General features: G+C 42.5%; 1 protein-coding gene across 1 annotated transcript in view; it reads right to left on the bottom strand.

Annotated features, from left to right (window-relative positions):
• Window positions 1-749: 749 nt before the first annotated feature.
• The window catches only part of LOC113838052 (zinc finger protein 431-like), a 120,972-nt gene continuing 110,807 nt past the window's right edge, over window positions 750-10,914 (bottom strand). The window contains exons 2-4 of the mRNA XM_035453653.1: window positions 3,237-3,363; window positions 2,962-3,019; window positions 750-1,837 (exon numbers count right to left, since the gene is read on the bottom strand). Of these exons, the coding sequence (XP_035309544.1) occupies window positions 805-1,837; window positions 2,962-3,019; window positions 3,237-3,363 (1,218 nt within the window). The 3' untranslated portion in view covers window positions 750-804. The remainder of the gene's footprint in view (window positions 1,838-2,961; window positions 3,020-3,236; window positions 3,364-10,914) is intronic.

Consider the following 10,914-nt stretch of genomic DNA (forward strand, 5'->3'; position numbering starts at 1 on the left):
TTACTTATATTTTATTGTTAGGCGCGCCCCATCTCTCACTACATTCAGTTTCTGATATGTAATTCTGGACTTCTTTAAGATTGTTACAACAGTGAGAAAAGTCAAAATAGCTCCTAGTAAAAGCATAGAAGCCTCTATATTAACCTCCCAAAATAGCAACATTCCCAAGCCAAAGTCCAGAAAAAACATACCTCTCCGAATTTACCACCCTGCAGTTCTGAATCCGCCCTGTAGCCAAGGGGTCTCCGCGGTGCCAGAGATGTTCACATGTTCCCGGGTTTCGGCACCATATGTCCCGCGCGCTGTATTTTCTCGGCCGGCAAGAAATACACGCAGGACACTCGGATCCTTCTGCAGACAAGCTTTTAATGCATAAGCTTACCAGAGCGGGGACCAGAGCGGAGACTCTGAACTAAGAAAACCCACCCTAATAAAGGCTGGCCAGCCGCCTGGGACGTGTTACCCTATGAATGGCTTCAGCTCCTCAGGCCAAATGAGCCACGGGATAGGCAGAGATCAAAGGAATGGAGATTACCCAGCGCCTGTGAAGTAATTTATATCTTGGTGTCTTCAGGCACCATTATAATGGATAATGCAGGAACCGGCTCCCTACAGTTAGCCAACCATCTTTAAAAAATATTTATTGTCAGGTTCCATCCTGATCATTTCTTTTGTACATTTCCATCATTTTTTTGAGATTTGGCCTTGGAAATTTCCATAATCACCAAGTATAAGTTAATTCTGATGCAGTCAATTACTGTGCTGTGAAACAGATTCACCACACTGGTTACTTTCCTATGGTATCTATCCATTATGTGTCCTTTTATGTATTTGAAGACTACTGTGGTGAGAAAAGACTTTACCACACTGATTACATTCATATGGTTTCTCTCCAGTATGTGATCTTTTATGCGATTGAAGAGTACATTGATGAGAAAAGGCTTTACCACACTGATTGCACTCATAAGGTTTCTCTCCAGTATGTGTCCTTTTATGAATTTGAAGAGTAGTGTGCCGAGAAAAAGCTTTACCACACTGATTACATTCATACCGTTTCTCTCCAGTATGTGTCCTTTTATGCGATTGAAGAGTACTGTCGTGAGCAAAGGCTTTACCGCACTGATTACATTCATGAGGTTTCTCTCCAGTATGTGATCTTTTATGCGATTGAAGAGTACATTGATGAGAAAAGGCTTTACCACACTGATTACATTCATAAGGTTTCTCTCCAGTATGGGTCCTTTTATGTGATTGAAGAGTGCTGTCCTGAGAAAAGGCTTTCCCACACTGATTACATTCATAAGGTTTCTCTCCAGTATGGGTCCTTTTATGCATTTGAAGATTAGTGTGCCGAGAAAAGGTCTTACCACACTCATTACATTCATAAGGTTTCTCTCCAGTATGCGTTCTTTTATGCATGTGAAGGTGACTGTGCCGAGAAAAGGCTTTACCACACTGATTGCATTCATAGGGTTTCTCTCCAGTATGTGTCCTTTTATGCATTTGAAGATATCTTTGCTGAGCAAAGGCTTTACCACACTGACTGCATTCATAGGGTTTCTCTCCCGTATGTGTTCTTTTATGCATTTGAAGAGTACTGTGGTAAGAAAAGGCTTTACCACATTGATTACATTCATAGGTTTTCTCCCCTCTATGTCTTCTTTGATGAATAAGAAGATAACTGTGATATGCAAAGGCTTTAGCACATTGGTTACATTCATATGATTTCTCTCCAGTGTGTTTTCTTTCATAACTTTGGAGATAACTGTTGTTTTCAAAGGCTTTATCACATTGTGTGTATACAGAAGAATTCTCTCCAGTTGGCCTTCTTTCATGCCTGCCAGGAAAAAGTTCATATGTAAATGCATTACCATATTCAATACAATGTCAAATCTTGTTACCTGAATAATTTAATATTACTATTTATTTCAGTTGTAAAGAAGAATCCGATATTATTGTTTTATCACTGTGCTTATATTCTTCTTTTCCTCTTCATTAAGGGTTGCGTGTATCTTTGAAAATAGCTGTGAATATATAATCCTGTATTACATGGTTCTCATTTTCAGAACCTTTTTCTAAAGGTGATTTTTCACATAATGAGGAGAACTAGAAAAATTCATCCCTTATCATCCTTTTATGTATTATTAACTTTTCCTTCTCTGTGAGTCATAATACATATGCTAATGAACTATAAGAAACAGAAGTATTTACACAGTCATAGATTCATAGGGCTTTTCTCCAGAGTGAGCTTGGTGAATTATCAATTAAGATGGAAAACAAATTACTGGTACACTTGAATCAAATTCAGCAAGTATGCTCAAAATGGGGACTACTACATGACTTTTAAATATCCTGAAAGAGAGGTATATCATGTTCTACATATCTCTTTGCTGAAATGGCTTTTATCCTGAATAGTACATGATATTCTTAATAATGTAAAGATTATGAAGAAGAGGTTTCCTCATTTAATTCATTTTGACTTTCTGTTCTTTATAGATATATGTTATTGTGATTACACATTCCTACAATAACTGCCCCTTGACTCTTGACAATAATTGCTCCTGTCACACCAAGTACATGAGTAAAACTAACTTTTCTGTGGAGTATTTGCTTAATGGAAGTTTTGGAGATATGACTATCAATTCAATGTTGTCTATATCTTTAGTAATATAGGTAGTGTGAAATAAGTGGATTTACAGTACTACAGCATAGCTCTCGTGGTGTAAGGATTTAAGTGGCATTTTCTCTCAATGCATTATTTCTTTGTCATCTTTCTTAAAATATTGCTTTGCAAATGCAGTTAAACTACCTGAAATTGAATTCTATGTTCTTGTGAGAATTTAATAGTCATCAATGCAAATTAAGCTGTGCTTAAATACACTGCTGTTTCTGTTTCAAACTTCAGGACACATTACAATTTCTTCAGAGACACATTTCTATGAGCTTGTAAATGAAAATTACCTGTCATGTCTTTTTGAACTTGCACAATGTTCTTCAATATTGTCTTCCCAAGAGTATCCTAAAATACAGGGCAAGAAAATGTATAGAGTATTATTGAGAAATAACATATGCAAATGTGCAAAAAATTATGTTACTGTCCTCAGTGAGCTTTATAACTTTGATTTATTTATTACATTCTATTTCTTTCTCAATCAAATTAAAGAAGAGCCAAGGAACCAATAACCAAGGAATAGTTGTCCTATTATTTTAAAATGGGAAGGAAAACATACTCTTACCTATATCATTGAGGTTCTCATAGGTCTCCAGCATCACATCTTTGTAGAGATTCTTCTGAGAACTATCCAGCAAAGTCCACTCTTCCCAAGTGAAGTCAATATGCACATCTTTATACTTCATGGCAATCTAAAGTATCACATATATGTGTGAAACTTAAAGCAAAACACTGACCGTATTGTAAATGTGTGTTTCTGTAGAACCTTATTTTAAAATGTGTTACTTTTATGCTACAGAAAATTTGCTTAATGAAGTAACTATGTGTTGATTTTTTCTGATATATTAGTTTAATTTTATGAAGCTGTTCTTCTTTGCCTGAATACAACAGTGGATATTCTGATGAAGATGTGTTTATCCGATAGTGAGTCAGGTGAAAGGATAAGCTATGGTATCAGGAACACAGAAGGATAAATCTGGAAGCAAGGAGGAAGGCTCAAGAAAAAGAAGAGTAGAGGGCCCACACATTTAACATTTCTGATGATAATCTCCAGTGTGCAGCCCATATTTAACTGCAATATACACTTCATAATTTAATATAAAATGCATATCCAAGATTTGAATAACTTATAAATGTAACTAAAACACACTTTATAGCTAATTTATCTCACATTAATTTCAAAGTTCTATTTTCCCTTTAAGGATGAGGCCAGAGTCTCCTTTTCATAATATTTTATGTGTTTTTAATTTCAGTATATGATATTTAGTCATTATCTTCATTTTTTTTAACATTTAAGATCTAAATGTGAGCACAGCTGATGTAGGGTGGAAGGGATGGGATAGAACCTATAGTTGGATAGGTGATCCTGTGAGGTGAGAAAGAATTGCTGGAGGTAAATTACTCCTTCAGACATCTGGTCCTGGTAAAATTAAGAGTTCTAAATTCTGTTGAATACGATCTTTTTATGTTTTCTAATTTTCTAAATTTAAATTACAAACATTCTTACTATATATACCAGTGCCACTTCCGTGCCCCTCCCATTCACCCATACCTAACATTGAACCCCATCCCATCTCTCTTCTGCTTAATAGAAAAGGTGAGGCCTTCCATTGGGGAATCAAAGCCCATCACATTATTTGTGGCAGGGCCTAGTCATTCCCCAGTGTGTCTAGGCTGAGAAAGTATCCCTCAGTGTGGAATGGGATCCCAATGTCCATTTGTACACTAGAGATAAATTCTCTTCCATGACTAGAGGCATCATAAAATGCCCAGTTCTCCTAACTGACTCCCAATTTCAGAGGGCCTAGTTCTGTCCTATGCTGGTTCTGAACTATCTGTTTGACGTCAATGAGCTCCTAATCTTCAAGTCACCTATTTATGTGGGTTAACCCTGATTGGCCATGAATACATTGCCCATCACACCTCACTCTCTACAACTGGATTCCAGGCTTTTGGTTCAGTGCTTAGCTGTGGGTGTCTGCTTCTGCTTCCATAAACTACTGGATGAAGGCTCTAGGATGGCATGTAAAGTAGTCATCAATCTCAATAAATGAGAAGGGCATTTAAGATAACCTTTTCACTATTGCTTAGAATGTTATCTGGGGTCATCCTTGTATATCTCTGGACATTTCCCCAATGCCAGAAAACAGGAGAACATGCGACACAGAATGAACTTACCACGGCTCCTAGGGGCTCAGAGAAATTGAAGAGTCAATCGTAGAGCCTGCAGGGCTCTGTGTCAGTAACTCTGCAAACATGCTCTGGTCGTTTATCTTGGTTTGTTTGTGGGATTCCTACCAGTAGCTCCTGTGGTTTCTCTGACTCTTTCACTTGCTCTTGGGACACTTTTCCTTCTACTGAGTTACCTTGGTCAGGCTTGTATAAGGGTTTGTGACTAATCTTATTGCACCTTGTCATGATGTGTTTGGTTGATATCCATGGGAGGCCTTCTCTTTTCTGAAGGGAAACAGTATCAATGGATTTGTGGGAATGGATATTGTGGAGAGGGTTGGAAGGAGTGGAGGTAGGGGAATTTCTGTATTTATTCCATGTTCATTGATTATCATAACATATAACAGCCCGAAAAGCACAAATTCCCTTCTGATACTCAAGACAATGTCTTGACTGTTACATATTGTATAATCAAGAAACTAATTAAGGATTTCCAACATATTAAATCAAAGGATATATTACCATTCAGAATAAGAGGAATATTGCCATATTCCAGCCTCCAACTGAGGGAGACATCCCTTTTTCATGTGCATGTCACACCAGCCCAAATAACAGGTAATGTGGGACAGCAGCTCATGAAACTTCCGCAGTATATTCATTCTCAAACAGAGTCCTCCAAAAACAAATCAACTGCCATGCACAAAGCTATGTCACACCAAAAATTGTATTAATATCCTCTGCTCATGTGCACGTCACATAAGTCAGACTAACAGGTAGGTAAACTGAAGCAAAGACACACTTCTGGACCAGAGTTCATGTGATCTATAAGAAATACACAATTGTTTCCTCTCCAGTGGATCTTCTCCATTCTTTCAATAACCCTGAACACTGTTTACAATTCAATTTCCTCCTTATTTCTTTGTTGTAGCCTCCAACTTTAGAGGAATCCCTGTGCTCAAAGGATACAGCATCTGCCAGAAGTCCATATGGTCCACCTGACCACAAAAATCTCCCAATCTCTCCATGCCTTCTCAACACTATCACAGGGTTCTCTCCTCTCTTCCATTCTTACAATTTCAAACCATGGCAGATACACCCTGCTGGAACAAAGACCACACATACAGAAAGATTTCCAGCACCCAAAATGTGGTGAGAAGCCCTATTCAACCATAGGCCCTCAGATCAGAATATCAGAGGGCATATAGAAGCCAAGGGAAAAAGCACCCTTCCAACAAATTAAAACTGAGAAATCAGCACCTAGACCCACAATCACCTCAAAGCAAGACAACTGGACACCAGTGTAAAACGACAAACAACAACCATCAGAGCAATAAATCACTATCAGTTTCCATCAATCCTATGAGACCAAGTCATGAGTAGTCCAACATGGTTGAAGCATAATAAAGACCAACTTTATTAACTTGATAGAAGTCCTGAAAGTGGAAATGAATTAGTCGCTGAAATAATTATGGGAAAGGATGAATGAAATACTGTCACTGTGATTAAATTATTTAAGTAAAAGCTACTCTGGTAATGTACTGATTTTCTTGTTAGGCTTAGGCCAAAGTCCACCTATTTGGTAGCTCAGGAGAGAAACTCAAGTTATACACCGAAGGAAAAACCTGTGGGACCATTATTTTTTTTTTTTATTTTCTCTTTTGCTTTTATACTATCTTGTATTCAGCTAGTTCTCTTTAACAGCCCAGGGAAACTTGCTAAGAGACATTGCCAACTCAGTCGATTTCTTCTTACCACATCAATCATCAGTAAACACAGTGTTTTTCAGGCAGAAGTCAGACATTCTGATCTAAGAACACAATCGATGTTTGATCAGATGACCCTAGGATTGATCATATTGAAAACTGAGGCTAATTAGGAGACAGAGACAGCAATATATGAGAAGGTTTTAAAATGTAAAGCCAATGCATAAATCATATAAATCACTTAAGCACTAATGATTAAAACATAGAGATAACCACAACTGGAAAACACAGAAATGATAGTGTACCAGAAAATGGTAAGAGGCAAGCACCTAAGATAAAGATGATAAAAACTAAAAATGTCTCTCCACAGCAACTTCCCCCAAATCAAAACCTTCAAGAACTGACAACATAAGAAATTGTATTAAGACAACTTGGGGAAGGTCGAATATTTTTAAGAAAATGAATATAACTACTTTATTGTTATAGATTACAGAAAATCAGTACACAGATTCACATAATCTGAGGTCTACGCTTGTCACAAAGATACAACAATCAAAAGTATGTGAAATATTTTCAAAGAACATGGGGTTGGTGAGAAAATGGAAAGAAATAAGGCAGAAAAAATACTGTCAACTTTTAATCAATAGCCCAAAGAAAACATAGGAAAGGAAAAGGGTTATCTTGACCAATGTTACCCAGACCCCTATAATCCCATGGATATAAAAGAATAAATAAACACAGACTTCACAATTTTCACAAAATTACTTCAAATGATCCTTGAATTGTAGTTTCTGACCCTCAAGCTACTGGTAGTTCTTCTAAAACAGAAGCACCACGATCCAGAGTTATCCCCAGAAGTGAAGGTGATCTCTTCCTATGCATCGGTATCTCCCTATAATTCCTTTTGTTTCAGGTAAATCTGGCTCTAGGGAAATGTGCAGTGACACACAAGGATGACGCCAGCTGACAGTGTGAGCAACAGTCAGGAGTTTCCCTTAAACGCCCTTCTCTGATGATGAGACGCTGACTCCCTTATTTGCCGTCCCAGAGCCTCCATCCAGTAGCTGATGGGAGCAGAAGCAGACAGGCTGATCATGATTGACAGGCCCCGCCCCTCCCACCCCCTCAGGACCTTGAGCATCATTAATTCACTCATCTCTGAGTCCCCCTTGAGTGTAATGGATGTGAGAGAAAACCGGAAGTCCCGCCCACAGCGCTCACCGGAAGCTCTGTATTTTTTTCTCTCCCGTCCCGGTCTCCGCACAGACCGTTTCCGGGTGCCGGTCGCAGCGGAACCTTGTTGCTGCGCAGCGGGAAGCGCAAGGGCACCGGCAGGAAGTGTGAGTCTCAGGAGCGGCAAATGGGTCGCGGTGGAAGGAGAACCTCGGTTTCCGGCCCCGGTGCCCCGCTTCCCCCCACAGACGGATTCGGTAACGCACCGGAAGCTGGGAGCCGTGCGTTTCTCACGTGGGATTCGCGGCGGTGCTCGCGGAGCCTTTACGGAACCGGAAGACCTGTGGCCGTAGCGCTGCTGGTGCGGTCTCTGAGGGAGGACAGGAAGTCGATAGTGCTGGCATCCGAAGCCAAAGGGAAGTCGGGAATCCCGGGACTCACAAGCCGAGTTCCCGTCAAAAGCGGTCGTTCTTCCTGCGGCGTCGGAAAAAGAAAGACTCTGACAGGAAGTCGGTAGTAGTGGCAAGCGAATCCAACAGGAAGTCTGGCGTGCTGGACTCACAGGCTGAATCACAGTCACTGGAAGCCGGCCGGTCACTGTGCGCGGTAGGAACAGAAACACCGGGACACGAAGTCGCTAGTGCTGGCAGCGAAGCCATCCGGAAGTCGGGCATCCTGTGACGCAGAAGCAGAATTCCCGTCACCGGCAGCCGCTCACTTGCAGGCGCGGAGCCGCTTGTCCGTAACCGGAAGTCGGTAGTATGGGCGTGCTGAAGCCGACCGGAAGACTGGAATGCTGGGACTGAGCAGCAGTCACTGGAAACCGGGAGCTGCTTTTGCACCGAGCCAGACTTGACCGGAACCGGGTTGCGCTGGCGACCTGAAGCCAAGCGGAAGTCGGGCGTCCTGAGATTCCAGCGAAATTCCGGTCACTGGAAGCCAGCCGCGCGCCGTTCCCATCCATTAGCAGGACTCCGGAAGTCGTTAGTGCTGGCAAGCCGAAGCCAACCGGAAGTCGGGAATCGTGAGTCTCAGAAGCCCCATTCCCGTCTCTGCAGGGGAAGCCAGAATGGGACGGAACTCCGTAATGCTGGCGACCTGAAGCCAAGCGGAAGGAGGGAGCACTGGAACTTGAAAGCGAAATTCCCGACTCTATTTCCCCGCGATCCCCGATGGCAGACCGGAAGTCTGTAGTGCTGGCGAGCTGAAGCCAACCGGAAGTCTGGTGTGCTGTGCCTCACGCGGGCTGGCGTCACACAGCGAGGGCGGCACCGAGTCCCAGGGCGGCGTTCTGCAGACCGGAAGCGGAAGCGCGTCACAGAGCGGGTCCGTCCCTTGGGCGGCAGCGTTGGGGATGCGGGCGATGCGTTCTGAGCTTGATCCAGGCGGCGGTGGAGCCCGCGGGCCAGCGGAAGTGGCGGGGCCATGGGCGGGACCTGCGGTAATTGCCGTGTGTGGGTGAGTGATTGACTGACGGGTGGGGGCGGGGTCTCTGAGTGATTGATGTGTGGGGGCGGCATTTGTGAATGACTGATTGTGGGGGCGTGGTCGTTGAGTGATTGACGGGTGGGGGCGTGGTCCTTGAGTGACCGACTGTCGGGGCGGGGTCTGTGGGTGACTGACGGTTGGGGCGGGGTCCGTGAGTGACTGACGTGTGTGGGCGGAGTCTTTGGGTGACTGACGTGTGGGGGCGTGGTCTGTGAGTGACTGATGGGTGGGGTCAGGGGTCTGTGAGTTACTGATAGGAGGGGGCGGGGTCTGTGAGTGACTGACGTGTGGTGGCGGGGTCTCAGTGATTGACGTGTGGGGGCGGGGTCTGTGAGTGACTGACATTTGGGGGCGGGGGTCTGTGAGTGACTGATTGGAGGGCGGGGTCTGTGAGTGACTGACTGGGGGCGGGGTCTGTGAGTGACTGACTGTGGGGGCGGGGTCTGTGAGTGACTGACGGGTGGGGCGTTCTATCAGTGACTAATTATGATGAGTAATTTGAAGCACTCTTGATGAAACCTGTCTGTGAATTAACATCCACACAGCTCAGGGAAACCACCAGGACAGCAGAGGTTCTGGGCGCGCGCCATTCCTGGAATTGATGAGATGTCTCTGGTCCTAATAAACTGAGAGGCCAATGGTTAAAAAACAAGCAGGTGGGAAGTCTGACTCCTCACCAGGGAAGAGGTAAGAGCTGTAAAGTTTCACAGAAGATTATTGGGATATTACAAGCCCGGGGCCGAGGACCAGTGTCAGCAGGCTGTTGCCGCCTGACAGCCTGAAGGCTCAAAGAAGGGAAAAGTTGATCCTTTTGTTTTCTGAGGTAAATTCCTAAAAGCATTTGTCCCATGAAGACAGCCTTGGTGAACTAAAGTACAGCACTGACATGTCATGGTGGGGGTGATTTGTAGTGTAGGCTCTTTGATGCCTGTCTTTAAGGGTGTTCACTTTCACCAACTCAGTGGCTTTTCTTTTATGCTTTTTAGATTTCTACCTGGACAAGGCCTGGTACTACACCCACAGATAGGAGACAAATTGGATATTATTTGCCCCAAAGTGGACTCTAAAACTGTTGGCCAGTATGAGTATTATAAAGTTTATATGGTTGATAAAGACCAAGCAGACAGATGCATTATTAAGAAGAAGAAAAAAACCCTGCTCAACTGTTCCCGACCACACCGAGATGTGAAATTTACCATCAAGTTTCAAGAATTCAGCCCTAACATCAGGGGTCTAGAATTTCAGAAGAACAAAGATTATTACATCATATGTAAGTATAATTCTCTCTCTTTATTTTGTAGGCATTGGGATAAGCTAACTAGGTTCGTATTGATTTCTGTTTCCTTTCAATTAACATGGTAACTCATTTGTTAAGAAGCTTTGTTCTTTTTGTTTTTTCAAAATAAATTAATTGAAAATTGGGACCGTGTAGTGACAGTATTAATTAAATATAAATACTCCACAGGGGCAAACCTGCCAGGATTCTTATGGTATTGAAATAAGTAAATTATAGGAAGGGACTCAGTATCTCTACTGACAAAACCATCTTTAAGGAACTTTTTTGAGGTTTTTATAGGTAAGTCTGTGTGATGCTTTTTCTCTCCATCCATCCATCTGTCTGTCCAGCCATCCATCCACTCATTCATTTAGTGTGCATTCTGTTCCAAGAAATGTGTTTCAAAGTTAGGACTCAATAGAGCAAAATGG

This window comes from Cricetulus griseus, unplaced genomic scaffold (assembly GCF_003668045.3).
Source record: "Cricetulus griseus strain 17A/GY unplaced genomic scaffold, alternate assembly CriGri-PICRH-1.0 unplaced_scaffold_1, whole genome shotgun sequence".
In the NCBI taxonomy this organism is placed as follows: domain Eukaryota; kingdom Metazoa; phylum Chordata; class Mammalia; order Rodentia; family Cricetidae; genus Cricetulus; species Cricetulus griseus.